Source organism: Microcaecilia unicolor, chromosome 6 (assembly GCF_901765095.1).
Source record: "Microcaecilia unicolor chromosome 6, aMicUni1.1, whole genome shotgun sequence".
In the NCBI taxonomy this organism is placed as follows: domain Eukaryota; kingdom Metazoa; phylum Chordata; class Amphibia; order Gymnophiona; family Siphonopidae; genus Microcaecilia; species Microcaecilia unicolor.
Genome location: NC_044036.1, coordinates 312,147,426 through 312,169,767, shown reverse-complemented (window position 1 = coordinate 312,169,767; position 22,342 = coordinate 312,147,426). Strand labels below are relative to the sequence as shown.

The 22,342-nt window shown below is 43.1% G+C and overlaps 1 protein-coding gene across 5 annotated transcripts in view; it reads left to right on the top strand.

Annotated features, from left to right (window-relative positions):
- Positions 1-18,593, top strand: part of SEC14L1 (SEC14 like lipid binding 1) — a 176,515-nt gene extending 157,922 nt beyond the window's left edge. For 4 of the 5 annotated variants that reach the window (XM_030208147.1, XM_030208146.1, XM_030208145.1 and 1 more), the window contains one exon: positions 23-1,763. In XM_030208147.1, coding sequence (XP_030064007.1) covers positions 23-266 — 244 coding nt within the window. In that variant the 3' untranslated portion in view covers positions 267-1,763. Of the gene's footprint in view, positions 1-22; positions 1,764-18,553 lie in introns of those variants that run through there. The other variant, XM_030208149.1, reaches the window with a different exon arrangement.
- The last annotated feature ends 3,749 nt before the right edge of the window (positions 18,594-22,342 follow it).

Sequence of the window (22,342 nt, the reverse complement as noted above, 5' to 3'; positions counted from 1 at the left end):
TGTCTTATTGTGTGTTTTACAGTGAGCCCCTACAAATAACTGAACATGGGCTTGCCCTTGCCACACCTAGCCCTGACCCGAAGGCTGGTCCAGATGGGGTCCTCAGGTTCTCCCAAGCCCCTTCCTTCTGGGGCCACCATTTTTCTACTCTATACACCTTACGCCCTCTTCCCTTCCTTAAATGGCCACCATCTTGGCGCCTTTCCTCCGTGCGGGAAGGTGGGGCAGTACTCTCCTCTGAGAATGAGGCCACTTCCACACCATGACACCATCTCCCTACAGTCGTGCCTGAATTCCACCAGCCCTTGGGGAGCAGGACTCTCAAGGTTGCTGGCCAAAGACCCTGAGCTACCTCCACACAGCCAGGCTGGACCAGATTGGGTTTGTTTGTTGTTGTTGTTGTTTTTTTGGGGGGGGGACAGGGCACAGTGCACTGATGACACTGTGCTGAAATATACATTATTCAGGAACATTCATATTTATATCCAACCAGCAGTGAAATACAAGAAACAGAAGCTTGAAATCTGAGCACAACTGTTGATCACTATTATCTGTGGCCAAAAGTTTCAACAGGGAGCATTGTTCAACTACTTTACCAAGTGGAAGGAAATATGCTGCCCCCTCACTCCTCCTGACAAAACACTAATAACCTGAAGACTTACAGGCTTCTTCAAGGACTGCAATAAATTTATGTTAAAACTTGCTATCATAATGTATTCTGATGCTGTCAGGATAAAGGGCTTTTACGCTGGAGTAAATATCCACTGAGAACTTCTAAACAGATTTTCCTTGGCTAGAATTTTTATGGGTTTGTTTGCAATTATGGTCACAGCGTTTGAAGATACTTCTCTGTGAAGGAGCACTCGACCTTGGAATCCAGCCTGTCCTCCTTCTGGATGCTGCAGTGATGGTGTAGAAACAGTACCCTTCATTCACCATCCGTTGCTATGGAAGCCATACACCCATGATGTTAACTGTGCTGTAAGCTCAAGGGTAAAGTGCTTGTTTGTGTGTTAAAGTATCTTTGATCATTTGTAAAAGGGAGCTGTGGAAAATGTGAATGGTAAATGCTTTTCAGAAATGAGATCAGGAAATATGTTTTTAATATGACCTGTTTATAGGGCTGTGTACATTTTAGCGCATTTAAACAATATTCATTAGGGAACTCGCAATAGAACCCTCTTGGTTTCTTCTTTAGCTGGTCCTTGTAGGCAGTGGTGAGGTTCAGTTGAAGAGCGTTGCCCTTGTAAAAGACTCTCATAATATTTGCTAGTAACAAAGGCAGTATGAGTTTTGTTCTTTATGTAGTTTATTTTCTTACTACATTTAAAGCATTGCATAATCCTAGACTAAGCTTCTGACAGAGTTGTTAAATTATGAAAAAAAACTTATTGCAAACTTGTTTCTCTGAGGTGATAGGTTCAAGTTGAAATCAGCTTTGCAAGGAATTCAATGCCAATGTTTATTGCACTGTATTATCAAGAGTGTGTTCTGGGAACAGTTTCTTTAAGGAGATCACTGTGCAACTGAGTAATTTTATTCTGGAAGCACAAAACTTAATACTGCAGCCTTGAATTAAAGATCACCAGCATGAGGGTTTAGCTAAGAAAGGTGGTAAAAGCACACATTGAACTAAAAGCAAAGCTTGTTAGATCACTAGATGGAAAATAAAATTGCATGCCCTACTTTTGATAAACTGATTTTGATATATCTTGTAGTCTGTTTTAAAATGTGCATTAATCTTTGGGCTTGGGGGGGGGGGGGGGACTATAGCCACTATTGCTAGTCCTCTTGGTTCAGACTATCACACAGTAGATTTTTGTCAATCTGCTGTTTCTCAGTGCTGGCGAGTCTTGGAGGAGGGTGCTATAAGGGCAGTATACTCCAAGCCTAAGGAGAGGGAAAAAAAGACAGTGATGACCTTTCCTGGCCACTCAGTGGCTATGTAGAGACTTCCCTCCAGAATTCAGACTAGCAAGGATTTCTGACAGTCACCTGGGCCGGAGGGCATACAAACATAAGGGAAACTAATAAGATAAAAGATGAAAAACTATGGCCATAAATTTGCAATTCTTCTTCCAATTCTTAATTTTGTCACTGGTTTGCTTCTTTGGCACGTTGTGAGTTTCCTCCTAGGTTTGTTCTTGTAATTTGACAGTACCAGGCCAAATTAGCAGTGTTTTATAGTTATTAGCCTCTGTCAGGTTATTAGTGCATGCATCACTCTTCATGTGGTGTACTGCAAAATTATATAAAAATGCATAGTACAACGTATTTGTATGTTCATGGCAAAAAAGATTTTCATTACTTTTTCTTTTTGCATCTAAAACTGATTGTATAAATAAAATGTGTGCATGCAGAGAAGCAAAATGGAATTGAAACCAATACATTCCCTTACTTATTTGAAGTTGATGGCAGTGCTTCACCATGAAGGTGTTCGTTGTGCAAAAGTAATAATGCACACACTTGCATGGAAATAATGATGGCACTGTGCAGCACAGAGAATATTTCAGTGGAACAGCTGAGATCTTTGTTTTAATTTCCTGGCTGCTGTAGATTTTTTGGGCCAGAGCCTAGCATCCTCCTGCCATTATACACCTGCAATCATGCTTCCCACAGCCTCTCTGTCACTTGGGGGGGGGGGGTGCAGGGCCATAATGCAAAATATTGGTTATAATGGCAAAAGAAAATGGAGGAGAAATTTAAAAATCCCTCTGCGAGTTTGGCCCTTACACAAGGAATTTCAGTGCTTGAATGGGGAGATGACTGGGAATGCACAGAGACAGTCTTAAGTATATATGTCCAGAAATGTTTCAAAATTGGGAACCATCTTTTCTGCATGTGGCTCCTAAGGTTTAAAGAGCTAGATTCCTGCTCACAGAGGCTGTCTTTACAGTAGCCAAATTTGACCTTCAAAGTGCTGGAATTAACCAAGTCTACTGTATTATACCAAAAGGATTAATAGTATTGTTTTAATAAGACTTTGTGATCCTATCAACAATAAATATTTGCTATGTTCTAGGTGTAAGGGCTTTTTAATATAAATATGGACTTTATTTTCCGTGGGCTGATCCATCATGTTAACCCTTTTGTGTTGGGAATCCAGGTCATTTTTGCTTGCTTGTTTTTTTTCTAGCCTGATGCATCCAACTTACGCCATTGGGATTCACCCAACTAGTAGTGCCAACTCGCATAGGTGTTAAACAGCAACTACATCTGCACAGATGTTTTCAGGGAAAAGGCAACTAAAGAAAACTAAGGTGGCATTTTAGTTTCCTTGAAAATGGCATGTGATGTGCAAGTGTATTAACTTGTTCCTTTGGGGGAAAACTATATATATATATATATATAATTAGAGCACATATAGCAAGAGGCATTTTAGGAGTAGTAACAATAATCCAGTCCTGTAAGAGAGAACTCTTATTCTCCTAGCCTGTCACCATTGTGCTGAGCAGCAGTATAATAGATTGCACTCACTGGCTGTAATTTCTTGCCTTTTGCAATGAATAAATGGATGTGTCAGGCAGCATCAGACATAGAAAAGTAAAAGGTGAGACTGTCTTGTGGTTTTACTAGTTAAATTAAACAGTTCCTATTTATCTCTTTGTTGGGGAGTTGCTATTAAGAGTACAGAATTCAAGAAAAACATTGGTTTTTGTTTCAAAACTGTATGGATTTCAACCAGAGGGCATTACTTTTTTGCCTTTAAAGAGAAAGTAACAAGACCAAACGTTAGGTGTACTTAATAGGTTTCTCCCTTTGTATTTGTGGGGGGGAAATGCTTAGTCCATATGGCCCTTGATGTAATAAGGATATTAATAATTTTGTCATTTAACTATCTTGGTTTTCCTCCACTGTGCTGCTATTGCTATTTTGCTTTCATCTTTACCTTCACCATTGATACCTTCTTTATCACTTTCCTATCTCTTAACCACTGTTACTGCTTTCCTCATTTTTTTCTGCTATTTAGTGGTTACTTATCAAATTCTGTAAATGTTTTGTAAACGTATTACCTCACTCTGGTAATAGTAATAAAAAAAATAGTCTTTAAAAGATTTTTTTAAAATTGTTACTAATAAATGTGAACCTGGTTACACGTGTGGTGTATGTTTGGGAGGTTATTTTAGAAAGATGTGGCTTATGGCTAAGTGCAATAACGGTGCACTGGGGAAGGAACCATCCCCCACACCATCAGCGTGCCTGGTCTCTCTCTCTGCAGAAACTGAGGGGTCCTTTTACTAAGCTGTGACGTGTCTACGCGCGCCAAAATGGAGTTATCACCTGACTACCGTGCAGCTCTTGCGGTAATTTCATTTTTGGCATCTGAAAAATATTTTTTATTTTCGGGTGCGAGTAACAGATGCATGCCAAGTGCCATTTGATGTGTGTACATAATTACTGCCCAGATTCTTTACCGTTAGGTCAGTGGCTGGCGGTAAGGTCTCTGACCCAAAATGAACGCACAGCAATTTTCGGCAAAAAAAAGGTCTTTTTATAGGTGGTCTAAAAAATGGATTGGCCCACACCCAAATCCTGCTCCTACACTACCACAAGCCATTTTTCAGTGCACCTTAGTAAAAGGACCCCTGAGTTGGTTGACCATAGAAAAAACAAGCTTCTCCAGCTTAGTGAGAACTGGGGGCTGTTAAACTTTGCTGTGGTCCTCATCAAAAGAAGAACACCAAACCTTTTATAAGAGGGTCTGTCTACTTAATTGCATTAAGCCCTAACACATTCTTTGTGCACACAAAAATGCTTACCACAAGCTGTTTGTATTTGCTAATTGTATAGTATTCATTTTGTTAACATTTCTGGAGGGGGGTATATCAGGACAGAGAAAGGGTATGGACATGCTATTCGGCTACCTTGTTCTAACTACCACACACTAACTGGTTAGCGCGTTCATAAGGCAAGAAGAGGTGGTAAGTGCTCTCCCATAAATTTTTTTCAGGTTATGCGCGCTAATATGAACATTAGCGCACAACTTGAAAGAGATACAGGGAATTCCCATATTCCCTGGGCTTAGCATGCAGAAAGGTCCTGCGATAGCATGTGCTAAGCCCATTTATTAGAATGTGTTAGTTGACATACCCCTAAATGTCTACCAAGTCACGTAGAGTTCGTTGGTATATGTGCCATATCCTTTTCTTCATAATTAGCATCTACAATTAATCAGTTATAACTAAAAACCCTTCCTCTAGTTGATTATGAATTGAGTTGGTGCTTTTATTCAGTTGCCTAAGAAGCAGCTCTCAATAAATGCTGTAAAACAGACACATTTGTTGAGTTCAGTGTTTCAGGGGTACCATTTGCCACTAGTGTTATTCTCATTTATAAATTCCAGGTGCAGTTAACATGTTAGCTTTTCTTGGTTAAGTCGCCCACTCCCAACTTCCATTTAGATGTAAGCACCTGGGCCACTAATTTATTTTATAGTACTGAGGTTTTTGATATGACAGTTTAGTGTCCCTAGATAGGAAATGTACATACAATAAAAGATGGTGCTTGCAAGTCATATGTATTTTCTATTCTGGAAAATAAATTGGCTGGAATTGCATCTGAAAAAGTGGATTTGGGCTCTGAAAAGCTCATACCTTAATAAACTGGTTACTCTCTAAGGTGCCACCTGCTTTCTTGTCAGTTTCACAAAACAGAGTTTTGTACAATTTTGGCATCCTATTTTTCTAAATTGTAATATAGCATGAGGAAATTCATCCATCAGTTGTTTAAAATGTATTACAGTGCACTAAAAACCCACCTTGCATTTGATTATTTGTTTAACCCTTTCAAATATATCTGAATCTAGCAGCCAGGGGTTAGCGGGTCTTGCTTCATTTTATAGCCAGTGTTTTGCCACTAACTGTCCTGGTCACTTATCATTCTGTCATATGATTTTAAGATATGTTGAAATGTACTATACTAGTACCAGATTCCTACAAATCAGGAAAAAAAAATGTTTGCCATATTATTTCACACTGTAATTTCCCTCAAGCATTAGTTAGTTGAGCTTAGCCATTGATATAGTGGACCTGACACTTCTTCATAGGTGGCCCAGATTCTCAAATCGCATTCTCACGAGGGTGTCTTTATTCCCGCTTTTATCTGAAAATGTCCCCATTAGGTGACACTGTAACCTTTGGTAAGGACTTGCACTACCTACTAACAAATGCTTCCAGATGAAAGCTGTGATAATGTTTTTAATAAGGATTGTAAAATCATAATTGCCACACTAATACCCATTGCAGAGGAACTGCCTAGCTTCTCTTCCTTTACGCAAAAAAGGCAGGACAACATATGCTCGTCCTTCAAGTAAGGTAAAACCAGAAACCCAGGGAAAAAGTGGGGCCAGCCCTACTCATGCCTGCCTTTTCAAAATCAAGAATGGAAACTTGATGAGTTATTTAAAAAAAAATATCTTGCGGTATTTTATTTTAAATATCTTCAATATGCTTGTTGAAAATATAAGTAGCCACTAAGATTTATGTATACACAAGTGTTTAGAATACCAGAATATATGATATTCCATTAGTGTCATTCTGCAAGTACCTGCCATATTACATAGAGTGTAATTGCAGTGGGGGGTGTACACATGGCCAGGGCTCCTGCCAACATGCAAAATTGCAGAAAGGTACAATAAGTTCTGTGCCTCGCTGCCACAATATAGGCACTCATATCAGCTCTGGTTGGTGCCTAGATGTTAGGTGTGCCAGTACTGGGTTCTGCTTGTGTTCTATAACTCAACCTTGGTGTTTGATTCTGTTACAGAATAGAGCTTCTCTGCAGGCACCAGTTATGGGATTAGCCCCCTTGCGACTGTATGGTTTCATAGCAAGAAAGACTAGTAGAGACAGTTTGGTTTTTATCCCATTGCTTGCATAGCAATGTAGTATTATGGTTTCTGAGTTCACTTATGTTTAAGAAAAAAAAAATGAGATTACCAGCCAGGCCCAGCTTTTTTTTTTTTTTACATTTGTACCCCGCGTTTTTCCCACTCATGGCAGGCTCAATGCGGCTTACATGGGGCAATGGAGGGTTAAGTGACTTGCCCAGAGTCACAAGGAGCTGCCTGTGCCTGAAGTGGGAATCGAACTCAGGACCAAAGTCCACCACCCTAACCACTAGGCCACTCCTCCACTGTTGCTACTATTTGAGATTCTACATGGAATGTTGCTATTCCACTAGCAACATTCCATGTAGAAGTCGGCCCTTGCAGATCACCAATGTCGCCGTGCAGGCTTCTGTTTCTGGGAGTCTGACATACTGCACGATGTCAGACTCACAGAAACAGAAGCCTGCGCAGCCTTCTACATGGAATGTTGCTAGTGGAATAGCAACATTCCATGTAGAATCTCCAATAGTAGCAACATTCCATGTAGAATCTCCAATAGTATCTATTTTATTTTTGTTACATTTGTACCCTGCGCTTTCCCACTCATGGCAGGCTCAATGCGGCTTACATGGGGCAATGGAGGGTTAAGTGACTTGCCCAGAGTCACAAGGAGCTGCCTGTGCCTGAAGTGGGAATCGAACTCAGTTCCTCAGGACCAAAGTCCACCACCCTAACCACTATGCCACTCCTCCACTCCTTCCACATCCATATACACGTACTATTAGCAATGTATCCCTCACTAAGGGACCTTTTTACTGAGCTACATTAGGTGCCTAGTGCAGCTTTATAATAGCATAGTGTGGGATGTGCTCAGGTGTCCACAGGTAAGTGCCAAATGTGCACACCCTAACTGCATGCTAAAAATCTTTAAAAAAAAAAAACATTTTGAGGTCGCGTAGAGGTTCCTGTGCTAATCAGTTATGGTCCGATGTTCAGAACGAAACGTGGGCACTAAAGGTGGTTAACACCCGCATTAGTGAACACAGAATTCTCAGAGGCTGTAGCACAGGAAACGTGCCAAAGATATTTATTTGTTACATTTGTACCCCACATTTACCCACCTATTTGCAGGCTCAGTGTGGCTTACATAGTACCATAGAGGTATTTGCCAGTCGGTGGATAACAAATACAAGGTTATGTTGTGGTCGATTGAGGTAGGTGTGTGTCAGGTACCATGAGGGTCGAGGGGAATAAAGATTGTATACTGTCCAGTATGATCATTGGTTATGCTGTGGGTGTGGGGATTTACGTTGAATCGGTAGGGTAAGCCTTTTGAAGAGGTTGGTTTTTAGTGATTTCCTGAAGTTTAGATGGTCATGGATTATTTTCACAGTTTTGGGGAGTCCATTCCATAGTTGTGCGCTTATGTAGGAAAAGCTGGATGCGTTAGTTGTTTTGTATTTAAGTCCTTTGCAATTTGGGTAGTGTAAGTTTAGGTATGATTGTGATGATCTGATTCTGTTTCTGGTTGGTAGATTTATGAGGTCTGTCCATAGGTGGTCGGTGGCCCAACTGTTTGGGGAGGCTAAAGGGGGTGGGGCGGGGTTAGGGGTGGGGTGGGGCTTACATCCATAATTGCCTGACAACACACAGAAAAAAATAAGTAACATAGTAGATAACGGCAGAAAAAGACTGCACGGTCCATCTAGTCTGCCCAACAAGATAAACTCATATGTGCTACTTCTTGTGTATACCTTACCTTGATTTGTATCTGCCATTTTCAGGACACAGACCGTAGAAGTCTTGCCCAGAACTAGCCCCACCACCCAAACACCAGCCCCGCCTCCCAATCTCGGCTAAGCTTCTGAGGATCCATTCCTTCTGCACAGGATTCCTTTATGTTTATCCCAAGCATGCTTGAATTCCGCTACCGTTTTCATCTCCACCACCTCCCGCGGGAGGGCATTCCAAGTATCTACCACTCTCTCCATGAAAAAAATACTTCCAGACATTTTTCTTGAGTCTGCCCCCCTTCAATCTCATTTCATGTCCACCTCCGCCATCCTCCAATACTGTTTTAAAAGTTTTAAAACCTTCAAAGTCAGTGCACCTCTGCCTAATAGTTGAGATCACAGTCTAAGTCATCATCATCACAAACAATATAGGAAAAAGAAAAACCACAAGCATTAGGGGCTTGGCTTATAGCCCATTTAGTTATGTTTAAACAAAAGAGATCTGCATGAAACTAAATATTTATTTTTTTTACTTGTTTTGTTTTAAATGGTTCTTCAGAGTCATCAGCAGCACCTACCTCTATCTCCTGAAATCCAACGTAAGTGCCAATTTCTGAGTGTATAACGAAAGTGGGAGGGAACATCTTTCAGACTGTAGTCTCTCTCTTGCCTTCCCTCCCGCGCGTTCCCGCCTATGCTCGAAGGCGGGCTCAAGGCTGACTGGCTGCCTGAGCTGAGGGCGAGCAAAGAAAGAAGAAGCGCTGCAGGCATACAGGACCGCGGCGGCGCGCCATGTGAGAGCCCGAGCGGGCAGAACTCGTCAACTGCCTGGGCTGGGCTGAATCGGGATGGCGTGTCGGTGTCGGCCCGAAACAGATGATCCTGCAGAGCGGCGAGCCCCGGGCGGGCGGAACTGGGGCATGGCGTGTCGGCGTGTCGCGTCATGGTAGGTCCGACTTGTCAATCAAGATCCGATCCTTTGGCAGCTTCCCCAAGCCTCTTATACCGGGCGCCTATGGGTCTGTCATATATCCTGGGTCTACATCGTAGATAATTTTGTGGACTAAGATGCAGATTTTGAAGATGATCCGTTCTTTGATTGGGAGCCAGTGCAGTTTTTCTTGGAGGGGTTTAGCACTTTCGAAGCGTGTTTTTCCAAATATCAGCCTGGCAGCCGTGTTTTGGGCGGTCTGGAGTTTTTTTACGAGTTGCTCTTTACATCCCGCATAGATTCCGTTGCAGTAGTCTGCATGGCTTAGGACCATTGATTTGTATTAGGTTTCAAAAAATTTCCCTCGGGAAGAAAGGTTTGGTTTGTTTAAGTTTCCACATTGAGTAGAACATTTTCTTTATTACGGAGTTTACTTGGCTCTCAAGGGTAAGGTTGCGGTTGATTATGACGCTGAGTATTTTTAGGCTGTCTGAGGTAGGGAGGGTGTGTTCTGGGGTGTTTATGGTTGTGGTTTTATACTTGCTATGTTGAGATGAGAGGATGAGGCAGTGTGTTTTTTTCAGTGTTCAGTTTCAGTTGGAATGAATTTGCCCAGGAGTCCATGATGTTCAGGCCATCATTCATTTCATTGGTTATTTCTGTCGTCATGACTGCAGGGGATGTAGATTGTGATATCATCTGCATAGATGAATGGGTTGAGGCCTTGGTTGGATATGGACTTTGCCAGTGGGATCATCATCATGTTGAAGAGTATTGGTGATAGTGGTGATCCTTCATGTATTCCATGGGTAGCTTTCCATGGTGGTGATATGTTTGAGTTTGATTTTACTTGGTAAATTCTGGTGGTTAGAAAACCCTTTATCCAGTTAAGTACATTTCCATCAATCCCGAAGTGGCCAAGGAATCTTAGTAGTATATTGTGGTTTACCATGTCGAATGCGCTTGACATGTTGAATTGGAGGAGAAGTATACTTTTGCCTGTGGCTATTTCTTGCTTGAATTTGGTCAGCAGAGTGACTAGGATAGTTTCAGTACTATGGTGGGAGCAGAATCCTGACTGTGAGTCGTGTACTATTAAGAACTTGTCCATGTATTCCGTAATCTGTTTGGTCACCAAGCTCTCCATCAGTTTGACTACTAGTGGGATGGACGCAACTGGGCGGTAATTAGTTAGATCGTTTGTGTTTTTCTTGGTGTCTTTTGGAATTGGGGTGAGTAGGATGTTACCATATTCCTCGGGGAAGAGGCCTTGTTGTAGCATGAAGTTTAGGTGGGATGCGAGGTCTACTATGAAGCAGTCGGGGGCGGATTTGAGTAGATGACTGGGACATATATCCAGTTTGCAGTGGGTGTTGGCAAACCTATGAGTCGCTTTTGTAACTGATTCAGTGGTGAGGAGGGTAAATGTTGACCAGCTGGGCATCCACCAGGGATTAGGTCCAAGTCGTTAAAGAATTTTTCTGTCGGTGTTGTGCTGAGGAAGTGTGCTACATAATTTTATTATTTTTTTGTTAAAGTAATTAGCAAGTTTGTCTGCGGGTGGCATGTCTGTGTTGGTTGTGGTGATAGGGGTGGTGTCTAATAGGTTATTTACGAGTTGAAATAATTTCTTCAGATCTTTGTAATCTGGTCCTATTTTAGTTTTGTAGTAGGACCTTTTGGTATGTCTTATTGCATATTTGTATTTTCTGTGTATTTGTTTCCATGCATTGAGCGTATGTTCATCTTTTGGGGGGGGGTTTTCCATGCTCGTTCAAGTTTCCTGGTTTGTGTTTGAGTTTTTTAAATTTATTTATTTCGTCATTGAACCATGGTATCGAGTTTTGTCTTCTTGTTGTTCTTGTTAAGGGTGCTATTTCGTTTAGTACACTTCTGCATCTATCCTTCCAGTGATTGAGGCAGTGATTGAGGTAGTGTATGGAATCCGTTCGTGTTTTCCATTCGTTGTCATAAATCAGTTGCCAGAATACTTGTGAATCTATTTGCCCTCTCGTGGTGTAAGTTGTGTGTACTGGTGTATGGTTTAATCCCTTCTTCCGCCAGTTTAGGGACAGGTTCAATTTGTAGTGGTCGGTCCAAGGTGTTTCTGTCCATTTGATGTATTTTATTAATAGGTTATGATCTGTGGACAGTTTGTGTGATAAGAGGTCTAATGTGTGTCCCTTGATGTGGGTAGCTTGCATGTGAGGCCATTTGAGATCCCATGACTGTAGGAAGTCTTTGCATTCATGTGCATTGGTGGAGTTGGGGTCTTCTAGGTGAAGGTTTATATCACTTAGTATTAATGTATTGGAGTTGTTTACACAGGTGTTTGAGATGAAGTCCGTGAAAATAGGCTGGCTTTCGTTCCAGTTACTGGGTGGTCTGTAAAACAGGACGCAGTTCAGATGATGGATCGGGGATTTGTTATGGATTCTGAATGATGCAATTTCTAGTTGGGGTGTTATGGATTCGGCAATGGTTTCGGTGGTGAATTGGATTCGGTAGATTTTTGCTATTCCTCCTCCTCTCTTTTACATTCTGGTCCAATGAGTGATTTTGTAACCTGGAGGGCATAGTTCAAGGATTATGGGGTCCTTTTGATCGTGGATCCATGTTTCGTTGATGAATATAAAATCGAGGTTTTCTGAACTGATGAAGTCTGATGTTGTTTTGTTAACTGCGGACCTAGCATTAATGTAGCCCACTTGGATATTTTGGAATGGGGCTGCTAGGTTTGATGTGTGGATTTTTATTAGTTGTCGTTTCTTGGGTGGTATGTGTTTGTTGTGATCTTTCCTTCCGTTATTTTGGTATTGTCCGTGTTTAGATAGTCTTTGTTTAGTTTGATGGGTGTCAGTTTGGTGAAGTGTGGAGTATTTGATCAACCTTTGGTGATTTTGTAGGATGGGTATGATATTATTTTCTGTAAGTGGGATGGCTAGTGTTAAGTGGATCAGTGAGAGGGAGTAGATTGTTAGGAGTATTTTGATTGTATTCATTTTGGTGACAGTTTGGGATGGGTAGGTTACTCAGTCAGATGCTCGGGGGTGATGTCCTGGGCGCAGAGCTCTTTTGCTCTGGATGCCGATCTGGTGGTCGGAGGCAGAGAGGGTCCGTTAGCAAGGATGTTGTGCTATTGGTTGGGGTAGAGTTGTAAGCTTGGTTGTCTGCAGGTGGCAGTCATTGGGTTGGGATCTTCACTGATCGGCCTCCTGTGATCACAGTCTCGGTGAGTATTCTTTAGTATGAGGCTCAGGCTGGGTCCCACGCGGGGTGAGCCGCGATGGTCAGCCCATGTGGTGTCATGTGGGTCTGTCTCGGTGTCATAGGTCCCCCACGTCTTGGCCAATGGGGGCTCCCCTCTTTTCTCCTTGGCTCCTGCGGTGCACCCCCGATCTCCTCTCTCCCGCTCTCCCTTCCCTTGGTGGGCGTCCGGTTGGTACAGCTGGGGTGGCGGGTGGGTGCCTGATGTCAGCGGGGGCAGCACTATCTCTGTGGCGGGAGGAGCTGTGGTAGACTCGCGGCGGCCGGCTGCGTCGGGGGGGATGTCGGTGGAGTGGTCAGCTGATCGTGTCTCCTTCAGCCACCGCTGGCCTGCTGGCTGCAGCTCCGCCCGGCGCTCTCCACGGTCTGCCCAGGGACTCCCTCAATGTCAGTACTGGGTTGTGGGTGGGTGTCGCTTCTTCCTCTCTAACATTAGCAAAATTCGCGCTTTCCTTTCTGAGCACACCACCCGAACTCTCATCCACTCTCTCATTACCTCCCACCTTGACTACTGCAACCTAATCCTCACTGGCCTCCCACTTAGCCATCTATCCCCCCTTCAGTCCATTCAGAACTCTGCTGCACGCCTTATCTTCCACCTGAACCAATATGCTCATATCACCCCTCTCCTCAAGTCACTTCACTGGCTTCCAATTAGGTACCGCATACAGTTCAAGCTTCTCCTCCTAACCTACAAATGCACTAGATCTGCAGCCCCTCCCTACCTCTCTACCCTCATCTCCCCCTACATTCCTACCCGTAACCTCCGCTCTCAAGACAAATCCCTCCTTTCAGTACCCTTCTCCACCACTGCCAACTCCAGGCGCCACCCTTTCTGCCTCGCTTCACCCCATGCTTGGAATAAACTCCCTGAGCCCATTCGCCAGGCCCCCTCCCTGCCCATCTTCAAATCCTTACTCAAATCCCACCTCTTCAATGTCGCCTTCGGCACCTAACCACCATACCTCTATTCAGGAAATCTACACTGCCCCAACTTGACATTTCGTCCTTTAGATTGTAAGCTCCTTTGAGCAGGGACCGGCCTCCTTTGTTAATTTGTACAGCGCTGTGTAACCCTAGTAGCGCTCTAGAAATGTTTAATAGTAGTCACATTGGGGAGGATGTCGGCGGAGTGGTCAACTGGTCGTGTCTGCTTCGGCTGCCACTGGCCTGTTGGCTGCAGTTCCTCCCGGCGCTCTTTACGATCTGCTCAGGGGCTCCCTCGATGTTGGTGCTGAGCTTTGGGTGTGTATTGGTGCCCAGTCCGTGGAGTCCAGGGCTCCTGTCTGAGAGGGAGCCGCTTGCGGTGCTGACCCGACTGCAAGGATCGTTGCAGGACAGTCTCTGATGCACTGACCCTGGTCGTTCCAGCTCTCGCGCCTCCCGGTCCCCACTCCTAGGTGAGCCTGTCTGCCTGGTGATGTCGGGGCAAGAACCGACCAGGCCTCGAGGCAGGGAGGGATCAGTGGCAGGCCACCAGCATCAGCCCGTCCAGGGGGGTCCACTGGCGCGATGGAGAAGTGCCAATCCACCGGCAGCTAACACATGGGCTCTGTAGTCCGTTGGCTTGTGGCCCGATAATCCGGTGGCCAGCGGTCTCGCTCCTGACCGTGTTCCGATCAGGGTCGCTGGAGCAGCAGCAGTTTAGCACAAGTAGCAGGCTAATATAGTCAAACGGATGTTAATGAGGTCATTTCCTACACCCTCCCAATAGTCTGAGAACAGCGCACAACATAGCTCAAAACATATTTCGCAACCTGATTCAGACCATGATCCTGGCTCACAACTACTGCAATGGAATTCAAGCAGGGTGCAAAGAGCAAATCCTAAAAAAAAAAAAAAAAAAGCTACGAACAGCACAAAACACAGCAGCGAGACTCATCTTCAGAAAAACAAAATTTGATAGCGCCAAACCCCTCCTGAAACTACACTGAATACCAATCAAGACCGCATAGCCTTCAACATCTCACTGGTATACAAAATAACGTTCGGCCTCTCACCAAGCTATGTGACCAACCTAATAGACTTAACCAATCCAGAACTCAAACAGATCAGCAAGATCCTACCTTACCCTCCACTTCCCATCACTTAGACATCAAATACAAATCGTTTCTCGCAGCTACTTTTTCCCCATATCTGCACCAAAACCTGGAATACACTTCCAAAAGACCTAAAACTGAAAGCCTTTAACCTTCCAAAAACACCTAAAGACCCATCTATTCTAAAAAAAACATCCCCGCTGAACCAACCTAACCATCCAGCAGACCAATCAGATCTACCCATAAACTAGATAGTTGGAACGGAAAAGGCACAAGCTCACAATGACCAACATGGACCCAAATACTTAACCGACCTTTCCAAAACATACAACCCAACACACCCTATGTAATAAGTACCCACTGTCCACCAGAACAGCAAACCTGGCCTGACCAATGATGTAACCCTATTCGACTATGTTGTGACCTTATTCAACTCTCTGTGTAACTCTCTAACAATAAATCTTGTAAACCACATTGAATCTCCTAAGGTCTTAACCTGGCTCAGTACTTCCATGAGAAACATCTACAGACTCTCACTGGCTCTATCGAACTGTTAACCCACTTGATACCTTGTAACCCGCCCCCACTGTTCCATTTAAGCCACATTGAGCCTACTTTTAGGTTTACCAGGTGCATGTGCACAGGAGCGGAGCTTACCATAAAACTCTTCTGTGCATGTTCCAAACATGTTCACCCCCTCCCCCTTTGCTTTTACAGTGTGCATATAATTTGAAAACCATTTCCTTTGAGCAGTGGTGAGCTAGGTTTCTGTACTTCCAGTGGTATAGTTTCTGTACTGCTGGCTAACTGCAGGAGTTCTGAACATTGGCCCATTAGTGCAGCTACATTGGTTAGCATAGGATTAGCACGTAAGTCCAATGGGTGGCAGTAAGTACACGTGCTAATTTTTTAAAAATGTCTGCATGCTAATGGTAGCGCATGGCCATTAATACAAGAAAATAGAAAAAGATCCGTTTTATGGCTAGGGGGCATGTGATGAAGCTAAAATGTAGTAAATTTAAAACGAATCGGAGAAAATTTTTCTTTACTCAACGTGTAATTAAACTCTGGAATTTGTTGCCAGAGAATGTGGTAAAAGCGGTTAGCGTAGCGGAGTTTTAAAAAGGTTTGGATGGCTTCCTAAAGGAAAAGTCCATAGACCGTTGTTAAATGGACTTGGGGAAAATCCACTATTTCTGGGATAAGCAGTATAAAATGTTTTGTACATTTTGGGGATCTTGCCGGGTATTTGTGACCTGGATTGGCCACTGTTGGAAACAGGATGCTGGGCTCGACGGACCTTTGGTCTTTCCCAGTATGGCAATACTTATGTACGTATGTACTTAATGTGCAGGAAAAAATCTGCACAAGGGTGCGCTAAGGCCACTTTTTACCACAGCTTAATGAAAGGACTCCTAAGGTAACTAGCATCAACTGTGTGATATTGGATTGCTATGTCGTTAAATTTATACAGATATACAGATAGCTTTACACGTTCCAGTAGAGTAGCCTAAAATTCCATACACTTGTAGTATGCCTATTCTGTGTATACTATTTGAACACTAAAGTTATACATCTATAATATGCCCTTAAACCCGTTGTCTTTTGGGTCAGTTAAGGACTTCTGTCACTAGCGGCTAGTTCATAGCTATAGATTTTCAACCTTTAGAGTTTTAGTGGTGGGCTGAAAACTGACCTGTTCTGCCATTATCCATATCGAACTAGGGCTTCTGCCAGCATGCTAAGTTACAGAATACTGTAAGTTATGGTCCCCCCCCCCCCCCCCCCCATGACCATTCCCCCTTTGAGATGCACGCTAAGAGAGTTAGTTGCACAACGAGATGAACATGCAAAGTGCCAGTTAACATCAATAATTGGGTATTAGCACCCAACTATTGATGTAATCAAGCTTGTTGAGCAATACATTTGTGTGTACCAATCAGGGTGTCATATATAGAATCCAGAGGATAGTGTGCACTCTTTAAGAGGTGTGTGCACTATTAGTGAATATTTTATGCAAACAGTTCATTGCTACAAGCTAGTTGCAGCTACCAAATCAACACCACCACTCAGAAGTAGCCCATCCTTAACCTAAAACTGCTAATAAAACCCAATATAGCAGTGGAAAATTATGTGGTTGCAATGTTTTGCCCATGACTGTATTAATAGTGGTAGTGGTATTGTAACCATATATTTTCCTACCCTGACACAAATCCCCAATTTATTCATCCTAAAATGTGATGTTTGTATACAGTCTATATCAACACAAAAGGGGTGGGAAAAAAGACCAACTTCAAGTGATCAAATAGAATATTGAAAGGTATTAATCCGCAAACGAATCTTTTCCGGAGATGGGAAGGCGGTAGAACGAGAGGACATGAAATGAGATTAAAGGGGGGCAGACTCAGGAAAGATGTCAGGAAGTATTTCTTCACGGAGAGGGTGGTGAACGCTTGGAATGCCCTCCCGCGGGAGGTGGTGGACATGAAAACGGTAACGGAATTCAAACATGCGTGGGATAGGCATAAAGGAATCCTGTGCAGAAGGAATGGATCCACAGAAGCTTAGCTGAAATTGGGTGGCGGGGGGAAGAGGGGTTGGTGGTTGAGAGGCTAGGATAGGGGAGGGCAGACTTATACGGGGTCTGTGCCAGAGCCGGTGATGGGAGGCGGGAAATACTGCTGGACAGACTTATACGGTCTGTGCCCTGAAAAAGACAGGTACAAATCAAGGTAAGTTATACACATATGAGTTTATCGTGGGCAGACTAGATGGACCGTGCAGGTTTTTTTCTGCCGTCATCTACTATGAATACCAGGATACGATGCTCCAAAACACAAACTTTATTCAGACCCTGAATAAAGTTTGTGTTTTGGAGCATCTCATCCTGGTATTCTGTTTGATCACTTGAAGTTGGTCTTTTTTTTTCCACCCCTTTTGTGTTGTTGAATTTCTGTGGGAATTTTGAACTTCTTTTGGCATTTTGGTTATACGGTCTATATGTCAGACATGAATTACTGCATGGTTTATACCCTTTTGCATATTGGGCCTGTCGTCTATACCTTCACCAGAGGCTCATTGACAATAGCACCGCCTATGGTTAATGATGGTTTCCTGTTGAGCCCAAGCTCCTCCATTGTTTCATAGTCTTACAAGAATAGTGTGGAAGTTTAGGCAGCACCAAATGTGCTGGGAGTTATATACTAATGAAAAAACATTCAGCATAACATGCTTCCAGAAAAGGAGAGCGGAAAAGGTAAACTGTGGGAAGAGTACACCTGGCTCCTGGGTTAGCATCTGCTCTATCTGGATAGTACTGGGTGTTTCATCCAACTATACAGTGAGCTGGCTATATTCAACCTCTTAACAACCAATAGTGGAGATGGACAAAAAGTTAGAGAAGAACAATACAGGATCAAAATGAACCTTAATGACCCAACATGGCCACGTTACGGTTAATGCCTGCATCAGGGGTCCTATTGAAGCCTAAGTGCAACCAAATAAATAACATAAGTAATAAACTGCCATCCATATTGCTAAGCAGTTAAATATAAGCCAGCAAAAAACCTGCCCTAATTTAAGCTATTTAGCTACATGGAGAGTGGTTGAATTTTGCTGGCTAGTCAACAATGAAAACGTGAAATAAACACTGAGGCTGCAGTTTCCAAAAAAAACCCCCCCCCAAAACTAGCTGATTGTAAGGTTTAGTTATTGACCTGTCTAATTTTAAATTTATCTGCATTTTTCTTTTCAGAAGTACACACTAGGTGGCATTAGAATTCTCCAAATCTTTGGTAGAGGTAACCTGTTCTTCCTGCAAGAGTGGTAGAAATCATGTGCTCTTCATAGAGGTTCCAATCATGGTACGGCTGTTTCTGTGGTATTTTTGGTGTTCTTAGTTGAATGGTTTATAATATCGTTCTTGAAGACAACAGACATATTTGATTTTCTTATCTTTTTTTAAGCTTGGGAGTAACCATATAGAGGAACTATTCTCAAATTTACTATAGTAAAGTAAGTTTTATGTCTTAATGATTAATTGGTGGTCAAACCCAGTATAGTCTGAAACAAAACATTTAAGTAAATGTGGTGCTTTAATAGGGTTAAAACAAATCATTGTGGGACAGTTTTCCTCCTGGCATATGCTTACCAATATAGTATAGCAAACTGGTACATCATAGTGAGGTCACTTTTCTGTTGACCCCTGTGCGGTGCAGAAAATATTCTATAAAAATAGAAGTCATGCAACGTTAACAAAGGAACCAGAAAGCAGCTGGCTGCCTGTTCCTTCTCTCTTTATCAGCCTCTACAAACAGATAAGATTGCTTGTGATATTTGATATGTCTTCTTTTTTTTTTTTTTAAGAAATCCTTCAGACTTTAGTGCAGATTGTTTGTCAAAAACAAATTTCTAAAAGAAGAGTTTATTGGGCTTCTAGCTAAAATACTCATCAAAAAATGAGACAGGCAGATACAGCCCATGCTAGCCACACATTCCCCAGGCAGACCATCCCTATGCACATCCAGGGTCAGGTTTCACTTGTGAGCATCCATAGGCAGTGGTAGAAAGGGAAGAGGTCCTTCATTTCCACCCTGACTACCCCTGCCCAGATCCTGCCTTCTCCTGTGCTGAGCAGCAGCAGCTGCTGCTATTCCGATAACAAAATTTAGCTCAGGGTCTACTGGGGCTTCCTTCTACTACGGAAACTCATGCAAAAGGAGGGGGCACTGTGGGCCCTGCCAATCCCATGCTGAAATTTGTTACCAGCCTTGCTGTAATGATGCTGCTGCTTCTATCTGGGGCCCAGGTCCTTCCAAAGGACATTGGCATCTAGCCCAGACTGAAGGATGACAGTGGAGGCAGCATGATGGTGCCTATCAAAATCTGGCCCTGGAAGAAGTTTCCTACACTATTCCCAGATCCAGGTCTGAGTTTTCCTCCCACCACCACCATTCTCATTTCCTCTGTGCTATGCCCCTGTATATTCTGGAGCTCAGACATCTGATTGCCTCGATGCTGCTGCCTCCAGGACTATTTTCACTGTGGTGGCTTACATGTAATGCTATGTGCAGGCCATGCCTGTGTGCTGGCCAACCAGAGCAGATAGACGCAACCATACAATCAATTGTCTGTTATACATAATGGGATTGGGCTTGCTTTCTCTGCCTCTCTACATGTATGGATGACTGTAAACCCACTTCCAAACCTTATCCTTTTGTCTTAATTGACCAACATAGTTTATTGAAACTTGCTACACTCCTTTAAGCTACCAAGGCAGTACAGAGCAATGTACTAACTAAAAAATATGAAAAAGAAAGGAACTCCATTAAGAAACAGGACAGTGAGCACTCACACAAAAAGGACAGAAACAGAAAGGAAGACACAAGTGTAGGACGGTCTCTTGCTAATCTTGCTAATGTACCCAATCAATCCAGTCAATACGACTCTCCAAAATCCTGCCTAAAGAGCTGAGCCCGAGAGCCTTGAAGGTGAGTGTTGCTACCTTAAAGATTATGTGCTCTTCGATGGGCAACCTGTGATGCTGTTTTAGAAGAGGAGTGGATGATCTGAATGGTAAGCACAACAAACTAGCCTAATTGGAACATTCTAGAGAGTTTGTAGCTTTTTCAGTGGTGACTTGGGTAAACCTGCATAGACAATGTTGCAGTAATCAAGACAGGTGGTGAAAAGAGAGAGAATGAAGGCATGGAAACTATCATGGTTGAAAAAATTACGAATGGCATGGAGGTAGCAAAAGTGGAGAAGAGAGATTTTAGATGGAATATTTGTGGCTTAAAGGAGAAAGAAGAGACCCATATAATCCCAAGATAGCGAAAGTTGTGACTAGGGTGATTTGAGTTCCAAACAAAGTGAGCAGATGTGGTGGGGGAGGGGGTTAAGAGACCAGAGAACCAGCAAGCAACGGCTTTGTCAGCATTGAGAACTAAACGGTGATCAAGTAACTATTGCGAAACTGAATCTAAACAAGCCTGGAGTGGGGCAATCGAAGGAGAGGTGGAATAGGATGAGAAACTTGGGTAGAGTAGGAGAATGTCAAAGAAATAAGCAGAAATCCTGGTGGACTAAAGGAGGGCATCAAGAGGGCTCAGGAAAAGGTTAAATAGCAATGGTGAGAGAATCCAACCCAGGGGGACGCCGCATTGAAGCTCCTTGATAGATAAGAAAGAGGAAGAAGCAATGACTTGAAAAGAGTGGTGAGACAGGAAGGATGTGAACTAAGCGAGAACCTCGCCAGTGATATCGAGAGACAGTAGTTGAGAAATGAGAAGATGGTGGTTGATGAGGTCAAAAGTGGCACTGAGGTCGAGGGAGACCACCAGGACATTTTGTGTTGGTCAAGGTGGGCATGGATTTCCCTAAGCAGAGCTGTCATCACAATCTGCCTACTGTAATGGGCTCAAAACCATGATAGTCTTGGTTGCAGAGCAAGGACGTTATCAGTAAGAGAATGAACTGATGAAACACTATTTTTTTTTATTCAAGAACTTTGGACTTAAATGACAAATTGGAGACTAGACAGTAATGCCTTGGAACAAAGGGATCAAGATAGGCTTCTTTAAAATAGGACGGACCGGGGAGATTACTACCAGAGATAGTTCTTGAGGGCTACGTATTATGGCGCCCATAGGTCTCAATGGAACTGATGGATAAGGATGGGGTGGAGGGGGGGATATGTAAAAATTCGTTGATGGACTGTATTGTTTGGTGTGCACTGAATTGGAGCTTTCTGGTTTTGTAAATGATGGTTGCACATTAATAAAAAAGTTGAAACATAAAATAGGATGGACCACTGCCCATTTCCAGAGGTCTGTGAATTGACCAGACTGACACTGATTACAGAAAGGAGCGTGGGAAGGAGATGAAGCTTTTGGGGGTTTAGCCATGATGGGTGGATAGGGTCACAAGGGCAGAAGATGGGTTTCATCATTGATAAGACTTTAGTCAGAGGAAATAGGGTTTGAGGCTAGAAGAGCACCAAGAGGTGGTGTTGAAGTGGGGCACAATGGCAAGGGACGATGGGACAGGCAGAGAGGGAGAAGAGGGAGTATGCATGGGAGGGAAAGGCTTAAGTAAATTGTTGATTTTTTTAATAATATGGAAGAGCCTCAGCAGTGAGCATTGAGTTTACCACAATGATACAATGAAGGAGTAGTACGTTGACGATAAATGGAGTAGAGGTCTCTAGAAGGATTGAGGGACCAAAATTTTGAGAGATACTCCTTTTTAGCCAGGTTTAGCTATAGGTTGTATAAAGTGGAGGAGTGGCCTAGTGGTTAGAGCACCGGTCTTGACATCTACAGGTGGCTGGTTCAAATCCCACTGCTGCTCCTTGTGATCTTGGGCAAGTCATTTAACCCTCCATTGTCTCTAGTACAAACTTAGACTGTGAGCCCTCCTGGGACAGAGAAATATCCAGAGTACCAGAATGTAACTCACCTTGAGCTACTACTGAAAAAGGTGTGAGCAAAATCTAAATTAATAAATAAATAAATAATGGAGCTCTCTGCACTTCTGCAATGCT